Source organism: Ambystoma mexicanum, chromosome 2p (assembly GCF_040938575.1).
Source record: "Ambystoma mexicanum isolate Mex_15411 chromosome 2p, UKY_AmexF1_1, whole genome shotgun sequence".
Classification (NCBI taxonomy): Eukaryota; Metazoa; Chordata; class Amphibia; order Caudata; family Ambystomatidae; genus Ambystoma; species Ambystoma mexicanum.
In genome coordinates, this window is record NC_090923.1 from 939,246,345 (window position 1) to 939,273,516 (window position 27,172).

At 43.1% G+C, this 27,172-nt stretch overlaps 1 protein-coding gene across 2 annotated transcripts in view; it reads left to right on the top strand.

Annotated features, from left to right (window-relative positions):
• Positions 1–27,172, top strand: part of PPM1N (protein phosphatase, Mg2+/Mn2+ dependent 1N (putative)) — a 149,045-nt gene that overhangs the window by 86,807 nt on the left and 35,066 nt on the right. For both annotated transcript variants that reach the window (XM_069644696.1, XM_069644697.1), the window contains exon 2: positions 3,358–3,475. In XM_069644696.1, the coding sequence (XP_069500797.1) occupies positions 3,358–3,475 (118 nt within the window). The remainder of the gene's footprint in view (positions 1–3,357; positions 3,476–27,172) is intronic.

A 27,172-nucleotide genomic window follows, 5' to 3' on the forward strand; every position in this document is an offset into this window, starting at 1 on the left:
ACAACAGGCGAAGCTATGCAGATTGGCATTGTCTCTATGCATGCTGTAAATTGGGGCTTTCTCTGCTATGTTCTATATTGGTTCTCCCCTGAGGATTTCAATTGGAACAAACGTGATTCTTGTTGCAATTATTAATAAAGAATTGGGGCATTCCCCCTTGATTGTGTGATAATACTACTGCTGGTACATACCCTGCTAAACATTTAATTAAGAGGCACCCCATAGTGTTTTTTATTGTCTCCATGTATCCTAAGGCAACAGCTCCTTCTGCCTAGGAGAACAGGTGAAGATACTGCATGGGACAAACCTACAGGTGCAAACATTCATCTGGCCTTTTACTGTATTGTTATATTAGATAGATGGCCCCTCTACCACTTTTGTCAAGCCCCTGCTGTCTCCTTCACAGGCCAGCATTGAAGAGCCCGTAGAGTGGTGGCATGTTGGGCTACGAACAACATCAAATATGCAAAAGGTCTACACATGAGTTTGGTGGTGGTGGTTACAATGGCGGTAAAGTCATGGTAATTTGATTATTGCTACTTTACCATCAATTTATCGCACTTCCAAATTCCACGGGTAAACTGGAGATAATGTCTTCATTACTTGCTAGAGGGTGGTACTCCACCCTACAGTCAAAAAATTGAAGATTTAAAATGAGTACAATACCACCGGCGGTAAATATTCAAAATCCCAAATGGAGTGTTATGGGCTTCAGGAATGGGGATCCACACTGCCATTTTGCCACTCGTAATCAGGTGGTTTCACTGTGATTGTGAGTGTCAGAAACAATAGTTGAGATAAGTGGTATTACCCCACATTACATTGAAAAACATTTAATGAGGCCACAAGTTCCCTCTCCCCTCAATTTACAACACCCTAAAAACGGGGGAAAAAACATTCCTGGCATCGAAATGGCTGTATCCCCTGCTGTGACATCATAGCAGCATAGCAATTGATTAGGGCTTTCAGGGTCCTCTGCTATGATCACAGAGGGAAGATACCATAATTGGAAAACGAAAGAGTTGCTAATTGTTTCCTTTAGAAGCCACAGACAACAAGACCATATAGTGTTCGACAAAAGAAATAGTTGTTTAGTTTACTTTATTACTTATATAGCGTGCCTAACCCATGGGTATCTAGGCGCCTTAGCTTACAAAGACACCATGTTGCAATGTAACAATACACTGTTAAAGCCACAGCTTAGTATATGGCTCATATATAAAACCATCAGCAGCTACATTTATTAAAATGCCATATCCACCAGCTTTAACATTACAACAGGAGAATTTGGAATTGATAATCAAATGCTGCGATCTTATTGCAGGGTGTATGGTCCATGGGAACAGAGCAGTGGTTGGAACTCACAGGTCACTCTGGCTTTATCTTGCTTTGTAGCCGATGCCCTTCTAAATCCTGTGAAATATATCCCCCTAGGTGATAGCGATCTATAATTCTATATATTAATTCCCATATCTGATCTGATATTGCAGCCACACATTCTCCCACAGCAAACACACATTCTGAAACAGAGGCAGAGCCTTTCACCATACTTGAGTTGAACTCCCAAGACTGGCGGGGTTAGTCCTCATGGTAGGCAAAAAGAAGACAGACAAACAAGGAATGTGATACGTTTCCAATACTGAAGACCAAACCCCCAAAAGATAGATCTTTTTCAGCCGATTTTGTGCAGCCTTCACTATTTGAAAATATCACTTTGCAGGGGACGGGGGATTGAAACCCTATCCCCCTTGAAAGTGATCCCCTGCCTGCCTTCACCCTTTAAATTGAGGGGTTCCACCCCCAAACCCTACTTTACTCCTCCACCCCTCCCCAACATAAACACTGAGACACAAACCCATCCTCCCCCCACAGACACACACACTTACTTTGCCCCCCACTACAAACATTCCCCCTCAACATACACACAGAGACAAACAAACACTTAGCACTCACGCCTGCGACTTTCGCACTTGTGTGCAGCAGGGGCATAACAGTTCAATTTAGAAGGACCACTCTGGGCGATCTCAGAGCGGTCTTTCTATATCAGTCTTTTTTATTTTTTGACAAAAAAAGACCTTTTAACGTCTCACCTAAAACAAAAGATTTTAAAAAAAAAGAGTCTTGCTATGACCTCAATTCTGCAAACCAAGAGACAAAGAAAGAGGAGGAAAATAATCAGGCCGTAGTAGAAAAAGACAGAAGTGAGAGGTGGGGAGAGGGAGAGAGTGTGGGGGATACAGAACAGATCATGGAAATCTAGAAATGCAGAGTCTGGATGACTGCCTCTCTGCTTGGGATAGTTCTGGTGTCTGTGGGGATGTCATGGTCCTCTTTCTGGATGACTGCCTCTCTGCTTGGGATAGTTCTGGTGTCTGTGGGGATGTCATGGTCCTCTTTCTGGATGACTGCCTCTCTGCTTGGGATAGTTCTGGTGTCTGTGGGGATGTCATGGTCCTCTTTCTGGATGACTGCCTCTCTGCTTGGGATAGTTCTGGTGTCTGTGGGGATGTCATGGTCCTCTTTCTGGATGACTGCCTCTCTGCTTGGGATAGTTCTGGTGTCTGTGGGGATGTCATGGTCCTCTTTCTGGATGACTGCCTCTCTGCTTGGGATAGTTCTGGTGTCTGTGGGGATGTCATGGTCCTCTTTCTGGATGACTGCCTCTCTGCTTGGGATAGTTCTGGTGTCTGTGGGGATGTCATGGTCCTCTTTCTGGATGACTGCCTCTCTGCTTGGGATAGTTCTGGTGTCTGTGGGGATGTCATGGTCCTCTTTCTGGATGACTGCCTCTCTGCTTGGGATAGTTCTGGTGTCTGTGGGGATGTCATGGTCCTCTTTCTGGATGACTGCCTCTCTGCTTGGGATAGTTCTGGTGTCTGTGGGGATGTCATGGTCCTCTTTCTGGATGACTGCCTCTCTGCTTGGGATAGTTCTGGTGTCTGTGGGGATGTCATGGTCCTCTTTCTGGATGACTGCCTCTCTGCTTGGGATAGTTCTGGTGTCTGTGGGGATGTCATGGTCCTCTTTCTGGATGACTGCCTCTCTGCTTGGGATAGTTCTGGTGTCTGTGGGGATGTCATGGTCCTCTTTCTGGATGACTGCCTCTCTGCTTGGGATAGTTCTGGTGTCTGTGGGGATGTCATGGTCCTCTTTCTGGATGACTGCCTCTCTGCTTGGGATAGTTCTGGTGTCTGTGGGGATGTCATGGTCCTCTTTCTGGATGACTGCCTCTCTGCTTGGGATAGTTCTGGTGTCTGTGGGGATGTCATGGTCCTCTTTCTGGATGACTGCCTCTCTGCTTGGGATAGTTCTGGTGTCTGTGGGGATGTCATGGTCCTCTTTCTTCGCCCCTTCTAGGGAAGTCGAGATAATATGAGCTGCATCCTGGTGTGTTTCCCAGGAGCCCCAGAAGTTTCACAGGAGGCCATCCAGAGAGAGGAGGAGCTCAACGCCGTCTTGGAGAATAAAGTGAAAGGTATGTACCCCGAATGCATGAACATTGTTTTATGCCCATACATGTGAGCCACTAGCAAATACCACTGCAGCCCCCTGCAAGAGCCTTGTCAATCACCTTCCAATTAAATGCCCCCCCACTCCAGTTCCAAATCAGCATCCTGCCCATTCTTCCCTCCCTCCTCCTTTTATATTTCTATGCTGGTTTCCTGACAATCTTGTGCAGTCCTCACACCAATCCTATCCGGGCCTCGTGCCAATATCCAACCCATGCCTGCCTTTAACATGACTTCTTCTTTCCAGTCCATGCCACTGATCTTCCAATACAATGCTAATCCCTTAAAAAGTGCCTGCATCTTGTCAATCCAATGCAGGCAACCCATTGATCACATGCTAACACCCTGGCAACAATAAACACATTCTGCCAATCCAATGTCAATATCCTGCAATATTATCTATTTTACTTAGTGAGTGTTGATTTATAATGCACCTTCAGCAATACAAGGCCTCACTACGAGTTTGGAGGTAACCCGCAAATGCTACCGGGCAGGGGTTACCGCCAAACTCGTAACACCGTTCCGCCGCCTGATATCCCGGTGCCACTGAGAGGTCCCGGTGGCCCAGGATATCAGGTGGCAGAAAGTGTAAGTTTCCGAGGACTCCACGGGAATGGGGACACAGAAGCACTGGCAGCGTTGCTAAAGGTGCCGGTGCTCCCGTGAAAACCATGCCTGCAGGGGCCAGTGCCCCCGGCAGGTCAGACCTGCCGGGACCAACAGCCCCTGCAGGCATACTCACAGTCTAGTGGTCCAGAAAGGGTGCATGTACGTTGCTACCGGCACCCTTTTTCCAGGCCACCGGCTTGTAATGAGGCCCATGTCTTTGAGTCGCTCGCGTTGGAGGTGGGGAAAGAATTTGGGGCAGAAGCTGACATAAAGCATGTGGGGGTTATTCACAGACTTGCAACATTCATATGAGTAAGAACAAAAAGGAAGGGAGTAGGGGGCAGTGCCAAGGGGATGAAACTACTACAGTGACACGGGTAGTGCAGGTACAAAAATGCCAGGTTTTGGCAGAGAAATTGCCTAAACATCATGATGCTCATCAGTGTGGTCTACCACAACGGGGCCAAAGGCTAGGCAAGATCTCCCCCTGATGTATCACCTTAGACTGAGTAGTAATTTTGGTGTTAAATGGTTTTTAGCGACATTTCAGGTGAGACTCTTCATTCTAGGCCAAGTGGAAGGTTGTTCTGTAGGAGTTCTGTAAGGGGTTTAAATGTAATGGTTGGTTCTTATTTTCAAACCCTGTATTGTTGATTTGCATTCAATTCATATTTCATCATGTGTTTAAGATCTTTTCAGGCGAAAAATAAAATGTGTACACTTCCCAAGACTGCTTTCTCTTATCTCATGACATCATTCTAAATGTTAAAATAGACACCAGTCAACTCTGTTGAAAGATAACCTTGTATTGGTAGCTAATGGTTTAAATTAAATTATTAATTCATAACGTCAGATATCATTCAAATTATTCATGCATTATACATCCAGATTGCACCTGGTTAAAACATATGCACTCTGCTCACTAGCGTTTGTTGGCCTACCACTACTTCAACAATATCTGTGGTAATTTGTCAACTGATCAAACTTTTTCTTTAGAACCAGCTCCTCAAAACATTAAAGTGACAGTATTTAAAAAGGCACAATCTGCACTCGCTGCTCAGACAGCCTGCAATGTTCTAATCATTGAATGTCTCTTTTAAACGCAAAGTACTTAGATCTGACTGTGCTGAAGGGCCCTCTCGCGTGACTAAGAGCTGGCGACCTGTCAGTATAAGGAGTTGTATTTTCAAAGACCTCTTGCAGTATCAAACCCTCTGTGTGTTTTGGAGTCCTTGGCTGCTTTTCCCATTAAAGGGCCTGCCAGAGTTATCAGTTCTCTCTGGTAGTGTAGGCCGCATTCCTTAGATCACACACTCTTTCAAATGTGGCTTCTTCAAAGAGTCATCCAGCCGATTTGATACTCTCCTCTTTTATTTTGTGCAGTCTTTTTCTTTTTCTCAGCACATTGGGGCTGCATTTCTTATTTTTCTCTCGCCTTTCTGCTTTTTTTATTTTTTCCCCCGTGCTTGTATCCTTTCTTTTTCCTTTATACTGAATTCAGAGTTGCTATATTTCCCAACCAATCAATTCAATGCTTTCAGATCCCGCCATCTGACATCCTGATGTCTGTTCAATCACTCCATTCAGAACAATGGGCTTTTTTACCCAAGATATATCTTCCTAACCTTCAATGTTTCATCTCTGGTACATCCTCGCACTGCACAAAGTAATTCTAACTTGCAACACCATGAGCTCCACTAAACGCTGAACATTATAAAATCCTTTTTTACTTGCCTACAATTTTTAACCCTTACCATGGCTCAGAGATCTGTGATCTAGTTCCAGAATCTTAGTGCTCTGCCTTACTGCTGTGTCTCTAGAAAATGCATATTTTCTGAGGAGGTTAGTTTACCCCCAAACCAAAGCATTTTTCTTGTTAGTGTGTTCATACATACGTTAATAGCGAAGATGCATTTTCTTTGTTCTCCTTTTGTATTTACAATGCAGAGTATCTTAGGTACTAAAATCATGCATTTCTCAAAGTATGCTGACATATTTTCCCCTTGTCAAAAACATCCCTAATCTGACAGACTTTGATGGGTAGACAAATGTTAGTGAGCAAACAAAGCCTCACATTTCTACCTCTAAACATTGTACTTTTTTTTACTGTCTATTATGCAATAACGTTTTTTAATAACTAAGACAGAAAACGGAGTCTTAACAAGTGTACATGGTTACCTCACTATATCCAATCCTCTTATAATACAATTGTTCACATTTTATTTCCACCATTTCCATACTCCCGAAGCTCCATCCAAGGATAGGTTTTGGTACCTGGTACTTCTTTTTATGTCCATAATTAAGTGTTCCTAATCTTGGATCCTTATGTCCAGGACATCTTGATTGGACTTTCATTTATTGACTGTCTCCATATTTCCCTTTAATGGTTAAAAGTTAGTAATATACCCATGCCTCCCTTTTGGAATTCTGTAGCTTCTTTCAATGAATTTTATACTTTGCTTGTTCTTCCTCTGTGATGGATTCCCTGTAATTGTTTGACAGATGCTCTTCTCCTGATATTCCTGCTATCACCATCTTCTGATCTTGTTCTTGTACTTCTTATTCTCCTCCCCCTTGGTCCTGGTATGCAATGGAGGAAATGGAGTTAGGAGATACATCTAGAATAAATAGAAAAACAGACAGGTTGAGTATTAATTGACATAATGGTTTCCCTTTTCTCTCTTTTCTGTTTCCTAGCAATAAAGTACAGTTAAAAACATTCTTTCTCACTCTCATCTTGCATTCAAAACATTCACACTCACTTGTGATATATGAATCTATGTGATCACTGTGCCACCCGTAACTGTGCTGACAAAAATGTCTATGCCAATTACAGTGCGGTGCAGTGATCAGATAGATCACCTTGCCCACATCCCCAGCCCGCATTCCCATTCCTGACCCCCGCACACCCCTACTCCACTTACCTTTATGGTGGCACACTTCTGTGTGTGCCATCTACACCCCACTATCCTTGCAGCGTCAGTTCCTCTGACTAATGTGGGCCAGAGCTGACACTGCAGGGTGCTTTTATTATTATTTATTTTTTACTTTCTTGTACTCCACTTACCAGAATGGTAAATTGGAAAGACCCCCGCAACCCCTGACTCCTGTTACTGCACCCAAGGAGAGCGGGGGACATCCTGCTACCCCTGCTCTGCTTGGGTGCAGTGATGGGAGTCGGTTTTTTAGTGCACCCCCAAAGTCGCAGTGACTGCGGGGGTGCTCAAATGAGGGCGACATTTTGGTATGTTTCCGTGATATATAGTTTCCGATCCTTTACTTTGTCAAAACTGTCTCATAAACCCACGTACTTACCTGTAAAAGCATTTCATTTCCATAGCTTTCGTCTGACTATCTTTGTCATTTTTACACCTTTTTATTGAAATGATTCCTCAATCTATTAAATCCTAGATTTTGTATGGCATGGCTTGATTTGTTCCGCATGTACAAACTGCTCAGTTACTTTATCTATATCTTTTATCAAGATATTATACACAAGCAGAGATATTTCATGATTTTAAATTAGCCATTCCAGGTGATCCTGAATTTTTCCCGTTTTGATCTGTCTTTGGCAAAATGAAATCGAAATACATAGTCACCAATCTGGTACTCATTTACAGATGTTTGTTTATCATAAAATGTCTTGGTGCTGTCAGCTTCTTTCTGCATGTTCTTGTGTGTGAATGTGAAAGCATATTGGAGAGTTTTCCTCAAACTATCCACATACTCATGAATAGTGGCGCTGCTGATCAGGGTTTGTTCATTTGTCCTATATAATAAATGTTGTGGCAATACCATTTTCCTTTCAGTCATCAATTTGTGTACACTTAGATTAGTGGTTTTGGAAGATGTTGCTCTTGAGGATAAGTGAAAGTTGCAAATCCCAAATAGGTCCTACTTAAGCTGCAAATGTCTTCAGTATGCTGACAAATGTTTGATTTGTTCTATCTATGTTCCCACTAGATGGTCTCTTGGAAATGTGTAGTTTTGTTTTACACCCAAGATTTCCCACATTTTTGTCATCGCTGGACTAGTGAAATGGCTGCCACTGTCTGATTCAATCCCTTGAGGTGAACCAAATCTAGAGAAAATGTGGTTTACCATCAAGGTTGCAGCTTTTTCTGATGAACAATTGGAAGCTGGCATGCATTCAACCCACCTGGTCATCATGCATAATACTGTTAATTTTTGTATATTTATTTAATTGTGCAGCTCTTTGCACAGGATCAATAAAGTCAATTTGGAGATCAGACCATGGCAATGTTAATCCTCTTTTAAGCAAAGGTGCTATTTGTTTCGGGGAATTAGGTTGGAATTGTGCACTTACTAAGCATCCTCTGGTATACAGGGTGATTCTTTGTGACATTTTTGGCCAATATGCAAATTCCCTCAAAATCTTGAACATCTTTTGTGCCCCCCTGTGTCCTACAGTAATAGCGTCATGTGCATGATGCATCAACAATCTTCTGAAAGACATGGGTATAACCCCCTGAGTAAATCCTGATATGGGATTCTGTTTTAGCAAGCCATCGTGTAGATTAAATAATTGCTTTGTCTTCATTAGTACTCATAGTTTATCTTTCCCGGCACAGTCTTCTCCAGAAATCAGATTCTTCTCAGGAGCTTCAACATAATCATAGCATATCCCTACTATTGGGTCCCCTCTTTCTGCCGTTATTAAGTCTTTGGCTGGAGTATCAAAACTTAATTGAGCCGCTGTGAATTCATTTAGCTTTTTAGAGTGAATTTGCAACACTAAATTCTGTCTTTTCTCTAATAGATGCTCAATTTTCATGTATTCTCATTTAAAATCTCCTTCCTTTGCCAATGTATCTGCTAAATCATTTCCTTCTCTGTTGATACCTGGTACTTTTGAATGTCCCTTAATTTTCCTCCAAGATATGGTAACACCATTCTCAGTAACCAAATGATCAATTGTTTTAATAAGTTTTCTGTGTTTAAGAGGTTTCTTGTTGCACGTCCCAACACTTCCATGTTGGAAGATATTCTACAAAACTGTTCCTGTCATAGTCCAAATTGGAAATTATTGGCAATTCATTTATGTCATTCTTTGCTGCTGTGCCCATGGCCTTATAGATCACAACCAGTTCAGCCACTTGACTATTTCTGGGACCAATTTTGTATTCATCAGATTGAATCTGATGATTACTGGCCAAGATATTTCTGATTCCTGCAACTAATTCCTTTTCTGAATCTTCATTTGTATGAAATGCACAGCGATCTACATGAGCAAGGGGCATGCTTTTGCACATTTCTTCACCAAAAGATTTGTGGGAGGTGTGAGATAAACTGAGGGTATCCTCACTCCTAATACCCATCAGTCCTCTACAAAGGTGGCCGGGGAAAGACCAACGCTATTGGATCCTGACCCTGGAGGAGGACAATGAAGGGATGATCACCTGGGTGGAGGGTCTGTGGGTGTGGAAGTGGGATGTCCTTGGGAGAGACATGGTATGCATCTTTTCCTACTAATGACCAACCCAACCCTTCCCCCACCTTCATGGTGTATTATGAGTCAACTCCACTAACTTCCTCATATGTAACTACTAACAGTAATGGGAGGAGGAAGAGGCAACCGGCAGTAATGATGAATAGATGCTTTTACCACTCTGGTACTGTGACGAGGAAGAGGCCTGCTGAGAGAAGTAGAGGTCAGGTATGTCCCCTTAATGATGGTCAGGCAGGGCTAGTTGTGCATTCACACCTGCTGCCTGTTAAAGTGCTGCAGGTGTATAAAAGACCCAGCCCAACAGAAGTGCAAGAGGAAGCAGTGGCATTGATGGAGGAGCAGCGGCATAGAGACCAAGAGAAGCAGCGAGGAGCTGGAGGTACATGGCACTCCAGGAGTTCAATGGAGTGCAGCCGGTAGCTGGGGGCTCCATGGAACCGAACAAACTCTATAAATACAGCCGTGCCTGGAGGATACCCCTTTTTGTGGAGTTCACAGTGCTAATTCTCCTGGGATTAGAAGACGACCCAGGAGTGCCTGAGGGGCAGAAGGTGGACCCCGAAGGCAGCAAATCAAAGGTCGAGAGATCTGCTCTGCAGGCACTCCGAAAGACGCAAACAGTGAGTTTCTATGTGAAAGGAAACCAAGTGTTTAAACATTATGTGGAGGATTACTTTGTATCAGAGTGGTCGCATGCATGTTAAATCAAGTTTTTGAAGGTCTCAGAGTGGAATCCTCATTAACTTTGGAATAAGTAAGAATACTTTGTAGCAGAGTGGTCACATGTATATAAAGACACATTTTCCCCAGTCTCTGAGTGCTGGGCACGTTACAAAGGCAATCTACAAAGACTTGTAACAATGGAATGAAATAAATGAAAGCTTTTTTCAATTGTTAAAAAAGTCTCTGAGTACGAGGCACATTACAAAGGCAATCTACAAATGAAACCTTTTAACAATGAGATGACTTGAGCAAAGTTCTTTAACACTTATTGAGTTTCGAACCAAATGAAAGCGTATTAAGCAAATCTTCGAACTGAAAGAACACTGTTACTAATGAAGATCGTAAATGAAAGAAGCTTTTAAATTCATCATGTGTCAAGCTCAACAGTGAATGCAACTTAAAATACAAGACAAATTATATATGTTGAATTAGTAAATAAAGCGTTGAATCCAATAAATCAATCCTTACTGAACCTTAAAATGACCAGAACCTCATTAACACAAGTGGGTCAAATATACATTGGACTACAGAGTGAATGGGACTTTGGAGATGAACTATAACAAGTGAATATACTGCAACTATCAGTCAAGACATTCTTGTGCAAAGAGCAACCATATCCAAAGGGTGCAAGTGTGGCGCAGACCTTTATCCTTACACAGTGAAAGTGAATCATGGGGAAGGTAAGCTTGAGGATTAACCTGCTGATTGACTTGAGGACAGAGCCTCAAGATATTTTGTGTTTGGAACTATGTTTTGAAACTCGGGGAAGGGAACCCCAAGTGTTAATTATCATGTTCAACTCAAGGCATTCCTAAAACTTTTATTGGAACTGCTTTATACTTGGGGAAGGGAGCTGAAAGTAAGCTGGACAGAGCTCAGAACTTTGTGTTGAACATTGTTTTGTTGGTGGCTGACATCCATACACATTGTGTAAGATTAGTTGTGAGGGCAAGTATAGGTTTTGCACACAGACAGATTCCTAAATTGAACTTTTGGACTTTGACTTTCCTTAGTTTTGATTTTGCAGGGAAATCCCACCATAGTATGGGGCAAGATATGTGTTTTTCCATCCCGTCTTAAGTTAATAGAGTTTTATTGTTAATTCAGAATCTGTTGTCTGTGTCTTACTTCAAGATGCCTTCACAGAGGATCTCAGATATTCTTCAATGTTATCATCACATTCTAATTTTTCAGAATTCCCCATTTGTAAACAATCATGTAGTTACGCCAATCCTTGAGCAATTGGGCTCCTTTTATTCTACCCATAATTAACCTCTACTGGAAAACCGTGCATTGATAAAATCCAAGATGTAATCCTAGAATTGGACAGATTTCCGGATTGAACTTGCATACTTTGAAGACATTGTAATGGTTGCTGTGAAGTCTCAATGTGTACCCATTCACTTGAATGATTGGACAAATGTTTTGTAACACCAGTATGGTCGTCAACAATGCATGTTCGCATTCATTGAAAAAGCAATCTATTTGGGATAATGACTTACTGTCATATTCTATTACCTTCTTCTTTTTCTCATGTTCCTGATACAAGCTACAAAACACTAAAGATGTATTACTGGATCGATATAATATTTATATGTCTATCCCCCAGGCTGAATCACTGTTCTCTTTGTTTTTTTTTAGTTGTTCCCCTCTCATTGTATATATTGAACTTTACGATTCACGTATACCTGTACCCATACCCTCTGTCACTTCCACTGAGGTCTTGCCACAAAACAATTGCAAATGACGTATGGACTTGCCTCAGACTTGTTCTGTTTCTCCCTTAGCTGATCATTTAACCCTTAAAATGTCACTTTTAAATACCAGGTCTCTGGTTTGTCATGCAGCAGAACTTTCTGATTTCATAGTGGAATCACAGGTTGATCTGATTGCTGTCACAGAGACCTGGCTTCAAGACTTGTCCACTCATGAATCGCTTGTTGCTACGCCGGATGGATATAGCCGGTTGAGAGCTGATCGATCAGGTTCTATGGGAGGGGGGCTGTTCTTATTTGTAGGGATACCCTGGGGATTCGCAGCACTTCTTCTACTGACTTGGATGGTTGTGAATTCCTGAGGGTGAAAATGAATGTTGATGCAATCTCTTCTTTGAGTATTTTCCTATTATACAGGTCACCTAATAATAACCGTGATTTTGAGCAACAGCTCCTTGCAGCTTTGTGTGCCTCAATGAAGTTCTCCTCTTGTATTCTGTACTGGGGGATATGCGAGGGAGGATCACCTGGGTGGAGGAGACTTGGGTAGTGGGGAGAGGATGTCCTTAGGTGACACATGGTATCCCCCATTTCCCTTTCACCACAAACCCTCCATCTCTCAAGCCTTCAGAGGCTTTTGTCAGCCCTTTCCTTGTGATTCCTTGTGATTCCCCTAAAATATTGCCCAAATAGCATCAGCATGTTACTGGGACGAAGAAAAGAATAACTAGACCAACACATCCTCATTTTGAAAAAAAGAACATCTATAAGCCCCAGCCAATTGCTGGGACAAGGAGGGCGACAACAGGAGTAAGGGAGGACTACCACTTTGCTGGTGAGCAGTCTAGTCTGTTTTGTAATGGACATGGAGGTGGGAGCTTTAAAAGTTTGAAGCCGAAGCAAAATGGAGTCAGCTGTACGAGCAAAGTCAGCTGTGGAGGCAGAGTCAGCTGTGTGCAAGCAGACCTCTCCAATGTGATGGCAAGCCAGGAAAAGTGCTCAGGACCCATGATGCAATGCAGAGAGTATGAAGTGAGTAGCAAAGGTATACAGAGCTGGAGGCCGGTGGCAAGCCGTGAGACCTTGGCCGGCGGGACCGAGAGAAGTGGTCTTAAGTGTCCTGCTTCACTGAGGGAACACTACCGGGCATGCACGAGCCACAAGAAGACCGCCGGGAGAAGAGGCGAGTGACAGGACAGAGAAACAGGAACCGTGGCAGCAGAAGACCTCACAGAGAGCCGGAAGACCGACTGGCAGGCAGTGATATAATTAAAGCAAAGCAAGACATTTTGAATAATGAACGCAATGAAAGCAAGTTAAAGCAAATGAAAGGCACATTGAATATCGAAATATATGAAAGCAAAGCAATTTTGAATACCGAACGAAATGAAAACAAGTTGGGAACAATGGCATATTGAAATGAATGAAAGAATGATTGTAAACAGTAATGGGAGGAGAGTTTTCAACTGTATTGAAATAATGAACTGCATTAACTGAAACCAGTGCTAGCAAAGCCCAGAGAGTTGTTTGCAGGATATGATAAATCCAACATTGGCCACAGCCAAGAAAGTGCAAAGAACTCTGTATCACAAGAAAACAAACATTGACAAGAGCCAAGGAAACATAAGAAGGTGTAACAACAGCAAGGTGTTTAAATAAGGGACAATGTAGTGTCAGGAGAGTGTGACACATGTCAGTGAAGGATATCTCACTGCTGATGAGAAGCAGTGGACTGGCATTAAAGAAAGAGCAGACAACCAAGGGTACCGGTTCCAGGGCCTGTAATGGGTGGACCGTGCAGTCCAATAACTGCGCCTAGACCGGTGGCTCTCAATGGAAAAACCACTGAAAACACCTTTAAAGAAGCTTGTGTTGTGCAAAGACCTTGTTGTGATGATGAAGTCAAGAATTGTTTTGAAAGCAGAAATAATTGAACTCTTTTTGGTTGAGAGCGGGAAGATTTGGGACCTGATTCACAGAACGTTTTCCTATGGGATTGCGCCATTATAAAACACTTCCATGAATCAGGCCCTTGAACTCTTGGGGAAGGGAACCCCTGTATTTGATGAACTATTGTGAACTTGGGGAAGGTGAGCTAAATACAAGCCAAAGAGCAAGAATAAGCTTTGAACTTTACGTTGAACACTATTCCTTTTTGATGCTGACATCCCTGCACATTGTATGCAGTTAGTTGTGAGGGCAAGGATAGGTTTTGGACACAGACAGATGTTTTACTTTGGACTTCCTGACGTAGACTATCCTTAGTTTTCATTAGATAGGGACATCCCACCTTAGCATAGGGCAAAATAGGCATAAATCCACCCTGCCTATTAAGTTAAATAAAGTTATGTTGAGAAAACTTGAACCTGTTGTCTGTGTCTGACTCATGATGCCTTCACAGCAGCTAACTCATTTAATGAGAATGCTTCTTCTTTACTGGATTCCTTAGAAGCCTTTGGTTTTACCCAACACGTTGAAACAGCAACCCATAGTGGAGGCAACATTCTCTATTGGATTCTGACCAGGAATATGAGGATCTCGTCAACTAGTGTGGATATCTGCCCCTGGCCTAACCATTTATTAATTTCTTTCAAGCTTCTTTTACCAGGCCCTATGCCTCTTTTATGTTCTATAGGTGTGGTGGGGGCCCTCTCACAGTCACCCCAATTATCAGCAAAGAACACTTGGGCCCATCAAAGACTCCCCACCACAAGAACGGAAGACTCAGCCATGGGGCAAAGTTACTGTTTTTTATTAGCAAACAAAATCACAGAAATCACACCAGAAAAACAAGTATCCTCCAGAGCTCTCATCTTCTATGCATGCGTCACCCAGTTTTATCCCAGCATGACATCACAAGTTGAGGTTACATCCTAGAAACCTATCACACATTTAAATTGGTCAGTTTGTTTAGGATACACAGAAGATATAAGTGTTAGTTCTACAATTGGATAGCCATATCTAGGCGCTTCTCCTAGGGCCACCACTTATAGTTTTCAATCTACAATGTTGCAGGGTCGGTCGCAGAGAGACCATTGACCCTTGAAACAAATGATATCCCCACTTGAAAGGTGCATATGGATTGGGCAGACAGTCTCTTTCCATCCCTGGGACCCTGGATGGTTACCAGACAGAAGGTACCTTTTCAAGGCAATGGGAAGGAATGTGAAGGTGCAAAGTTCTCCCTAATGGTGCCATCTCTGATCTCCTAAGACTGGGAGAGTGCAGTCAATTAGCAGTTCACGGGCAACACTTGTTGCTTTTTTCCTGCTGGTTCTATGGCAACAGTCCTCTTCGTCTACCTTGATTGAATGGGCATTGTCCTATTCGGCTGGGTCACATGTTTCGAGACCAGGAAATTAAGCTGTCCTGCTTGGAATTATAAGGATTGTAGCCTGATTTTCTGCAGGTGGCTCATTGTCTTGGTTACTGGAACTTTCTGCCTCCACTTGTCCTTGGCTGGGTGCCTTGTTGCTGCGTGCCTCTGGCTGCGGCGATCATCTCAGCATGTTCATGTACTCAAAGCCTGTCTCTCCTTTGTTATCCATTTCACAGACCTATAGCTTCCATATCATTCCTTATGGCTTCTCCACGTTAGTAACAGTCAAGCATGTGCAAGCTAAATATATGAATGCTTTGCATCTTGCGGTTTCAGCTTTGGCAAAGGAAGTGAATATAAAGAGATATGTATTTGTGTCTGTCCTCTACCTACATGAGTCATAAGCATGTGCTTCATGCCTATATGCAATAAACTAGTTCATGTTCTTGTAATCTTCATGAATGGATGAATATGTACTTCATGGATGAATATGCACTTTGTGTATAAACATGGCTACGTCGTGATGGCAGTGATGACATCATTGCTGTTTGGCTTTGCAGTCAGTCGACTTGCTTGATCAATGTCATTTCCATACTGTCCAAATCATCAATTTGGTATGGTTTAAATGGTTGTCTGAGAGAATAACGCTTCTCACACCTGCTATACATCGAAGATTGCGGTGATGGGCCTAAGAGTGAGGCACATCTGTTGTTTCTATGCCTTAGACTTTAGAGTCATGTGGAGGGCATGAGGGCAAGATTGGGCCCCCCATCTACAATGTCAAAAGGCAAAGAAATATAAAATGGTTAGAAATATTTGGAAAGTTACCCAAGATTCCTTTGCCTCAGTGGTGTTGCCTCAGTTAACTGATTTGGCATCTGACATCTCTGTACCACTGCCAGTGGAAGGCAGTGCAACCATCCCTTCCTTAGAGTAAGCTACCACTTGGCTATTCTCTCCTTCAACACTCCGTTGAGCTTCTCACAGATTCCATAACCTTGCGGATGATAAGCCGACCAGAACTTGTACTTTATACCAAGCAGCAAGCTAATCTATTCAAATATTGAATTAACAAAGTGAGGGCCATTATCTGATCTCATGACTTCGCATACCCCCCATTGCCTTGGGAACACTTCCCTCAAAATAAATGTGGCCGCACAGGTAGAGTTTGGGTGTGTACATGGACCTGCCTCTATCCATCTAGAGAATGGACACACCACAACAATTAAGTATCTGTATCCAGTTACATACTTGAATCATGTCGACGTAATCAACATGCAAGTGCTGAAAAGGCCCATTTGGCCTGGGGATGACTCCTCTCATTACTTTTAGTGTGTGCCCAGCAGTGAATTTCTGGAAGATTATACAGTTCACCATAAAGAATGCAACATGCTCAGCTAAATTCGGTATGAACCAGCCTCCTTTGTCATATGCGCTGGGTAATGTAACTGCTCCAGCACTATTTTTAATAGGGCTACAGGCATTACTGGTTTACCAGTGCTGTCTTGTCGCCACAAGCTGTCAGAGGGGTTTAAAGAACACCCTCAACGTTTCCACAGGTTTTTCTCTTCCTGTGGTGCCTCCCCTTGCATTTCCATTAGCTGCGTTTGTCCAAGGCTATTATAGACTTCAGGTGTTGATCGTGCAACCAACATTCTTTCATTGGTACAGGCGACTTCCACTTCCATAATCGTCTCACTTTTGGATGCCATACGCTTGGCCTCCGTGTCTGCTGCTTCGTTTCCTCATGAGATAAAATTTGTCCCTTTCATGTGGGCGGCGCATTTCACGACCACTATACCCACTGGGAGCTGTAGTGCCTTCATCAGCCTGTCCAATAGGGCTGCGTGTGGCACTGGCGTGCCGTTTGCTCAGAGGTAGCCCGTCCTTTTCCAGCACTCTAAGCCTGCATGTACTGTTGACGTCACATATGCGGAGTCACTGTACACAGTTACTTCCTGGTCTGTGTGATTCTCAATGGCGAGTATCAATGCCAATAATTCTGCAGCATGTGCTGAGTAATGGGGTGGTATTCGCGCACTAATAAGTACTCGAAATTCCACATTTGCTGTGTGTTTCATTACAGCGACGTCTGTATATCTTTGTCCGTCACTTTGGTCGATCCTTAAAGACCCGTCAATAAAGACGATCTCCCCTGTTGCCAAGGCATTTTTCCTTCACCCTGGGGATTTCATCATAGAATTCTTCATAATTTGCACAGTCATGTATGGGTTCTCCCTCAGTCACTGGTTCTGCTATGAACATGGCTGGGTTCACTATTTTGCATCAGACTATTTTTATCGAGGATTCGATATGATCACTTCATAAGCAGAAGCCAACGTGCTTTTCGGTTTCTCTAAAATAGCAAACAGTGAGTGCTCGACGTACAATATCATTGAGCATCCCATTACAATGGTTGTAGCTTTCTCTATGGCGAACGCTGCAGCAGCTAAACTTTGTTCGCATGGGAAGTGGCCTCTCATTAATGGGTCCAGATTCTCTCTGTAATAAGCAAAGGGCTTGTACCCCAACGAGGTTCTTTGAGCAAGCACTGCCGTCATGACGCTGCCATTTGTGCGTGAAAACAGGTAAAATTCCTCTGCATAATTGTGGATCCCTAGAACTGGAGCTGTGCAAATAGCTCTTTTGAGTTCAGCAAACCCTTTCTCCATGGTCTCAGACCATTCGATCTTCCCTTTCATCACTTGGGCCTTCTTTAGAGTCTGAAGTAAAGGCTTAGTGTAAGAGCTGTAGTCGAAGACCCATGCCCTGACATAGTTGCATAGGCCTAAAAAGCTCTGCATTTGCTTTATTGTGTGTGACTTAGCCGTGTTCAATATGGATTCAGCCCTTTCTGGGGTCACTTTCTTTCCCTCGTGTGAGATCAACTGACCTATGTATAGCACTTCTTGTTGACAGTATTGTAACTTTTCCTTGTCAACCTTATATCCTTTCTCAGCCAGTATAGTCAGTAGCTGAACAGAATCATGTCTGCATTGCTCTTCTGTTGTGCTGCAGATTAAGATGTCATCCCCATACTGCAGGATGATACTTTTTAATGAAATATTGCTTAAGTCCATCTGCAGGACTCTGTTGAAAATAGAAGGAGACTCACAGTACCCCTGTGGCAGCCTGATACTTTTCAGACGCGTCTGTCTGAACGTGAATGATGTCAGATCTTGTGAGTCTTGGTGCAACGGGATTGAGAAAAATGCATTTTTCAAGTCAATCACCCTGAAATATTTTGCCTCACCGGGTATATTACATAGGATTCCAGACGGGTTAGGGACTAGATGGAACTCAGCCTCAACAATATTGTTTATTGGTCTTTGGTCCTGTACTAGCCTCCATGACCCCCCTTTACTTTTTTTCACAGGATACACTGACGTATTACATGGTGACTCTGATGTCACTAAGATGCCCTGGTCCATCATGGCAGAAATTGTCTTGAAAATCCCCTCATCTGCCTCTCTGGAGATGGGATATTGTCGGGCTCTTGGTAGAATTGCTCCTGGTTTCAGTTTAATCCTTACTTCTCCAACCCCCTTCAAGAGACCCACGTCATAGGGTCCTGTAGTCCACACTGAGACAGGCACCTTAGCTATGTCGTCATAAAAATATTCAGGATGTTTTAGTGCCAACATCATTCTCTGTGGTACTTCTCTTTTAATCATCTTTACCCAAAAGGTGAGACTCACTTCCACCATAGTTTCTTCCATTTCCGCTTGTTCTTCAAACAGATGGTCATCGGTGACGTCAGTCACTCGATATCCTTCTTCAATGGCAATTATCGCGCACCTTTGTCTGCCCTCGTCATCGTAACCGTCAACCAAGACCACTTTCCCTTGTATTGCAGCAGTGTGTATCATCAAGGGAAATACTTGTCCCTTCTCCTCATGCATAGGTATTCTGGGTCTGAACAGGAACTCATCAGGGGTTCTCATGATCCTGTCCGCAAGGCCTGGCAATCCTGCCATAGGCACACGCATGCCATATGCGAAGATTTCTGGCTCTAATGGTATGGCCCTCATGGCTACGTGTCCTGAGTATGCTCTAACCATTTTGCATATATTTGAATAGTGCATTCCTGGAGTGGAACAGACTATGCCCTCCTCTGTGAATGAGATTGTCATGTTCAACTTTGTCATTAAGTCTCGCCCCAAAATATTTACTGGGGTCTGTCAAGAATATAATAGAGGTACATTCATTTTGAAATCTCCTATAGAGACTGGAAGTGCCTTTGTAAAGGGAACTCGACTGGTCGCTTCTGTAAAACACTGAGTATCAATGGCCTCGCCGGACAAGGAAAATTTGCCTTCACGTATGCACGAGCGTGTCGCACCCATGTCAACTAGGAAGGAATATTCTTTATCCCCTATGACGATATCCACCCTGGGATCCCTGTGAGGGTCTGGTGTCACCGATAGGATAAAACACATCAGGGTTCCCAGTGAGCTGTCCTAGCTTATATATAAATTTGGCCCATTGTGTCCTGGTGGATTTCCCCCATTCCCATTGTTACCTCCCATTCCAGGGTTCATGGTCTGTGATAGTTGCAGCGGTGCCTGTTGGGATTGTCCTTGTGGAAAATTCCCCATGTTTTGTGGTTGCACCCCTTGCTGCGCGACTTGTGCTTGTTGTTGCACCGTGTGACTCTGTGCACGACCCTGCTGTAAACCTGCAGGTGGATTTGTCATGCCTGCTCCTGTTCCTTGGCCGTTCTGCATCATGCCTTGACTTCTGCATGTGCGTGCCAAATGCCCTGTCATTGCACACAGCCAACAAACTGGCGGTGGTGGGATCATTTGCAGATTTGACATATCTTGGTTACTATTTTGCATATTTTGAAAGCCTACTTGGTTATTTTGGAAACCTCCCTGATTACTCTGCCATCCTCTTCCCCTAAATCCTCTTCCCCTTGGATAAAATCCCATATTGCCCTAATTATTCTGCTGCGGAATAGCCACCTGCTGCATGCTTGGTGCAGCTGTACTCGTTATCATGGCTCCCTCAAGAGCATACTTTGACAATTTCTTTTGCACCAACTTTGCTTCCTCACCCTTACGAGTCGCTTCCTTTTTGCGATTCTTTTCTTGTAATAGAACACAATAATTTGCGATGGTCAACTGTATTTCAGCCCAAGGTTTGGCTTCGATTCCCACCAATTTCTTGAGTTGTTTTTACACCGACTCTGGCAGCCCTTGGCACAGGATATGGTAAAAAAACAGGTATAGATTTCGTCCACGGTTCATGAGTCTCGAGCACCCATGCGTCTTGGAAATTCTGTATATAAATTAACAGATCTTTATACTCCTTCATTTTTCAAGTCATTATAGCTACGATATCAGAAGTATCTAGGTAAAGTACTTGTAGCGCTTTCCATACTGCTGCTCTACAATTGTTAAATGGCGCTCCATCATGAGCGGTATTCATTGTGGTTACGCCAGGGTAGCCAGCTCATGCCCACACATCCTCTGCTCTCTCACCAAGTATGGTGATCAGGAGACCTTTGATGTCCCCTATAGCTAGCGTGTTGCCTCCTGTCATTTTTTCTAACTCATGTAGCCATTTTACGGCTCCCGATGTCAATTTCAGAATTTTGTTTTTCAAATTTCCCCGATCCATGTGTGGCCATGGAATATACTGTGGTCTTATTCCCCCCTTCTTGAGCAACGGAAATTGGAATGTGTAACCCTCTCTCTCTCTTCTCTTATTGTTCTCCTGTCTATTGCAGGGGTAATATTCCCACATCGCCGTCTACCTGGTAATGCCCTTAGTCTGTCCACATAGGGCGGTGAAGACACCCCCTTCTGACCGTGAGATACTTCTTCATATCGGTCAGGCTGCGTGGCGGACTCTGATGTTCTCGGTATAGGTTTGCTATTGTCTGACCACCTTACTCTTTTTTCTATTGGGAGTCATCTTTCGCTCTGTCCCTCTTCCTCATTTTCCTTGCGCTCCTCCCTTTCGGAGTCAGACATTGGTTGTCCCCAACTAGTGAGACTTTTCATATCCTCTTTGTTCCTGCTTATTTCCAATCCTTCCACGGATAGCTCTCTATCCCCACTACTTCGGGTGACTTCCTCAGTGTCATACAGCTGAGTTTTCCTTCCAGGCGCTCATCTTCCCCCTCCCCTTGGGGTATTTGTTCTAGCCCCATTTCATCATATATTCTATTGATCGTTTGTCCAATGCTTCTGGTGTCGAAGTCATCGTCCATATTTGTCCTAGACGTGCCTGGTACTGAATCGTACGCAGGAAAGAATTCTTCAATGTCTTCATAATCTACTACTGGAGCAGGTTTTTTAACCTCTCTCCCCAGATATTCAAGATCGTGTGCTCTTTGTCTTCGCTTACGTTCTATATCATCATCAAATTCTTGGCGCTTCCTTGCCTCTTCTCTGACCCTATCTTCTTTCTTTCTCTTTTCATTTCTACGTTCATCTGCCTTTCGAATTTCCTCATCTCTTCATCTCCTTATCCTTTTTTCACGTACCCTTTGCTCTTCTTCTAACCTTTGGTGTTTCTGTCTGTCTTGATCATAGGCTGCTCTTGGGTTGCGATCGAGCTGTCTTTCTTGCTCTTCGCGATATAGCTGTTCTCGCCTTTGTCTGTCCTTCCTTCTTATCGTTTCGCCGCTTAACTCCCTTTCCTTCTCCTTCCTCTGTGTCACATCTAACCTCTCCTTTTGTTTCGCGTCATCAATGCCTTTCCCATCGAGTTTTAATAAAATGTGTCCTCCCATCCATTCGTCTTTTGCAAAGGCTATCTCGTCAGTTCTGTCTTTGCTTCCTTTCCATCTCTTCCCTTCTCTCTCTTTGTCGAGAGATGCACTTGTCTGTGCCTGATCTCTTCTTTCATTATCGCGTCCCCCCTTGTCCCTTGGGACTGTGGAGGTAATATTCTTGTCCTTATCCTTCCCTTGATTTTCGTCACTACTATGTGTAGGTGACTCATATGCGGGGTTGCTGTACCCCGTGGCTGCTTTAAGTTCCCTCAACGGGTATAATCCCTCGTCCTTACTTTCTTCGACCTTCGCTTCGGGTGGGGCAGGTGGCGCAGTAGGCGTCACACCCCCCTCTGTACATACATTAAGTATCCAATCAGTTGGTGGCTCTTCCTCCTTTCCCTGTTCATACATTTTCCATAACTCGAGAACAGCAAGGCGTTTTTCTAACTTCTTGCCTGTATATGTGGCGTGCACATATGTTGTCATATGCTGTAAGACGGCTTTAGATAAAGACCCATTTTGTGGCCACGGCATAAACATCTTGCGGGCGGTACCTTTAACCACTCGGTACTATATTTCTTTAGCTTGGGTGCGTGCTTTGGAAACTGTTTGCATAAGTGTGCCAATGGAGTTATGTCTTCCATGCTTAAATCTGTTCCCCTCTTATATAATACTTGTCAATGCGTTTGTGTGGTTTAAACAGATTCTAACAATATGAGCGAGAACCAAATATCACAAGCTCCAATCCAGATTTTCTGCAAAATTTTATATCTTCCAATTTGCTCAAAAAACATCAATTCATGTGTGATTTTGTCTCAGCTATGAAATCGCATGAAATTTTAAATCAGTTCTCTTGAAAATGTTCCAATACGTATGACGTTACAACAAAGAAACATGTAAAACAGATGCTTGAAAGACTAGATGGACACCAGCTGGACACAGATATCTCTGCCTCTAATCATTACCCCTTCATGGAGTGTAAACGTACCCCTTTCACAACGTCTTTAAATGTTGTGGTAGTCTAATTGTTCCCCATTATGTGGGACTCTGGGTACACATTTCTTCTAGCCGCTATATTTAAAACGCAGGAATAAGGCGAATCCTTTCACTTCTCAGGTGTCTGCCCCGGTAACCTCTCTCTTCTCGGGTGTCTACCCCGGTAACCTCTCATTTACTTTTATTACTCTCGAGTCATTATCCATATATATATATATATATATATATATATATATATATATATATATATATATACACACAATATACACAGTCTTCTCTACTACTAACTATATTTTGTTTTTTCCTTCTCCCTCTGTTACCTTTTCCCTTTACTTGTTCTTAAGGCATGCACAATTTGCCAAAGCATTCCATGTTTTGCTTCACTCACCGTTCGCATGGTTCGTCTCCAGACCCACTGGATCACCGCCTCTGTTACCGCCTCCATCAGCTTTTCGCCCGCTCAGCTGCCCGTAGGAATGGGAAGGGATGTGTGGGGAAAATGGGTCCCTTTCTGCAGATTCTTCTTAGGCTACTATTGTCTATAGGGAGCTTCACTGTCTACTCGGCCAAATGGCAAAGGGCTTGTGATATTGCCGAAGATCTAGAGTTACTTTATGTCAACGGTCAATAGGTGTCTTACTTTAGTCAATGATCGATAGTCGATAACCATAAAATCTCTGCTACCAAGTGTACTGGGGAGACCCCCGGCCGGCCCATAGAGTCAGGGTTTGCTCCGGAGTACTTGAAGACAAGATAGCTGCACCTTTCAGATGGATGGGGGTGCAGGTTTCCTACTCCAACACCAATCAATAAGGACATCTCAATGGTTTGGCAAAAGGAGTCAGTTTAATGACAAGTACAAAAAACAGGGAGTCATAGAAATCGACAGTGATGCGATAGTCCGTCTTGCTTAAACTCTGACGAACTTCATTCAAACAATACCATTTATACTCAAAACTCATCATAATTGACGTGTAACACTTAAAAGTTAACATGCAATTCTATTGGTTAGGAAAAGGTAACTTTAATATAGGTACTATATCTGTATGTGGTAACGGAGTGAGAGGATTGGATAAACACTAATCAGGTGGGCATCTAAGCCCTTCCTTCTAACATTACTCTTGCAGACGTCACTAAGAGTACGACGTCCCATTGGTTCTACTATCTATAGGACCCTAGATTATTTGGTCCATTGTGATTGGATTAGCTTTAACCCCATGCATAAATCTCCAGTTTACTTAGCAGCACGCAGAATGGTCAGCCAGGTGCAGGGTGCCCCACGATTCACCTGGCCTTCCTTCAATTAATCATTACTTTAGTGGCTTTGTGTCAATTAGTTGGCTGTGGTTGGCCTCGAAACTGTATCTTCTTGTCAGGAAAAGTTATGATATCTCTGTCTGGGTGTCTTGCGGGTGTAGGTGTGAACCTGTGCCTCTTCTTGCTCGGATGGTCACGTGCTACTCACACCGTGAATCTGCCTAGTTTCTCTCAATTTGTGCATTTAGTTCTTATTCGGTTTGCCACCTGCCCACGCCTCCTTATCTCGGCCTTTCTGAGATAGGCTATTCTGTTCTTAAGTTTTGATTCCGCAAAGCTACTGTTCACTCCTTCTATTGGTCTGACCTTGGCTCTTTCCTGGCGCACGTTGCCTCTGCTAAGTTTCGATTCAGCCATCTCTTCTCGTTTTAGCTGGAATACGAATCCTGTCCTGTTTGGCCTCTAATAATCTGAGTTGATTCTGCTTTTGTGTAAAGTGGACTTGCACTTATATAATGTGCTTTGTTGAGGTAGATATATATAGGTGACGCTTGCCGCGGTCTATCTTCTACTAAGCATAGCAAGCCGCACAGTTTTCTTAGCTTTCTTGCGGTTTCAAGCATATGTACAGGCGTTAGCTGGTTGAATGACTTCATCCTGCTTTACAGCTTAAGTTTCTTTATATTTCAACATCGTCTCTCCTTCTAGGTTCACGATATCCTTATTCATGGTGTTTCGTCTCTGTGTGTCATTTTTTGGTTCTGCACATTAGTCCGGGCCCTCGTGACATCACCATTCGTCTTCCATTAAGGCCTTTTGGGTTTCTTCCGAGACAGTGTTTAGGTTATCTTCATTTCGTCTCATTTGCTGATAGGGTTTTCTCAATGGATACCTTACTGTCCATGGTTTTCTAAGTATTGGTATTTGAAAAGGTGTTGTTCTCCTGATGGGTACTGGGCAGAGCCCTACTGCGTCTCTCTGCTGGTTTATTTGCTCGTCCTATGTCACGTATTTTGGTGTGAATGCTCCTGGTACTTCGAAATGGGCGATGGGAGTGCGGGCTTTATTTGGGACCTCCTCTACATCTCTCTTAAGGACCTTAGAAAATATTGTAGAAGTTTCACTACTACTGCCACTAACAGTTCGGCATCGTTACATTCGATTTCAGTAGAAGAAAAGCCTGTAGGCTAAATCACTAGTTTAGCACTGAAGTGTTACTCTCTATGAAAAATAAACATGTTCATGAGCAAAGCTGGAGGGAAAATCCTTGCGAGTGCTCCCTGCTGGTGTATAAGTAAGCTGTAAAAAGTTATAAAACTGCAATTTTACAAGTCAAACAAGCTCATTTTAATGATAGAATCCTTGCTGCTAAATATAACTCACATACATTTTTTTCCATTCTTCATGTCCGTTAAAGCTACTACTGAGGTGGATGAAAACTGATATCAAAATATTCAGGAGGAGTTCTCACGGAAAGTGATGCTTCATCAAAAAGCTGTTGCTGAGTGGCTTGTGCTGCTTGAAATACCTGCTGTCTCCTTTACTATCCCAAGAGATCTTTCAATTTTTTCACATCTCTGTGTTTGTAAAGAGCTCTGCGAGGATGAAGTTCAAAATATCATTTCAACTATGAAACCTACTTCGAATCAAGGAGATGTTTATCGTGCTTCCCTTTTTGAGGATTTTCTTGCCCAATTGTTACCGTGGGCTACAAAAATAGTTAATGCCTCTTAAGGAGATATGGATCTAACGTCACTCAAAAAAAGCTGATTTAGATCCTACCATCCATTTTAGGCCACTAACCAATGTTCTGTTCCTTTTAAAAGTTCTAGATACAATATCATTTTGCCAATATAATGATTTTATTGAGCAGCATCTGATCTTGAGTGCAGGCCAATCTGGTTTTCGCAAGAAGCATGGCACGGAAACAGCCTTGTTGGATCTCAAATCCAACATTGTTAAAATCACTGATAAAGGCCATTCTGCTTTACTTCTGTTGCTCGACCTATCGACTGCGTTCGACTTGGTCAACTGCTCTTTAATGATCGGTAGACTCAGCGGGGAAGGCGCGTGCTCCAAGGAGGCCACACAATGGTTTAAGTCTTTTTGAGATCCTCGGAAAGCGATAGTTGTCAAGAACGATTGCTGTTCCTCTCCTTTGCTGCTTAAGTGTGATGTCCCTCGGGGATCCTGTCTCTCTCCTCTGTTATTTAACATTTATATCAGGGCCATATATGACCTCCTGGGTGGCATTTGTGTGCAATTTGCAAATTATGCGGATGATACGCAGATTCTCCCTGAGCTCTCTGGGGATTGTTCTCAAGAAGAAGGTAAACTGAATCAAGTGTATCTGGTCATTCAGTCCTGGATGGCATTTAACGCCCTTGTGTTAAATGACAAATAAACTGAATTAATCATTATTGAAAAGGGGCTAGGATGAAGATTTTAGATCCTCAATACGAGCATTTCATGATTGCAGGTGAAAACCTCTGTGTTGCTCCACATGTTAAGAAGCTGGGTTTCTACTTGGATTCGCAACTAACTTCTAAGAAACAATTGGCACATCTCAATTCATCCTGTTCTTATCCGAGCAGATTGTTTTGGCAAATTCATCCCTACATTGAGGAGAAGAATAGGGCATTGGTGGCTTCTGGCACCATTAATTCCAAATGTGACTATTGTAACAGCCTTCGAGTGGGTATATCTAAGTTGAATATAAAAAAAAAGCTGCAGGTAATCCAGAATGGGCTGTACGAGTGGTTTGCGGTCTTGGGAAGAGCGTCCATGTTTCTGAAACTCGTCGTACATTGCATTGGCTCCTGGTGGAGCAGAGAGTGCAATATA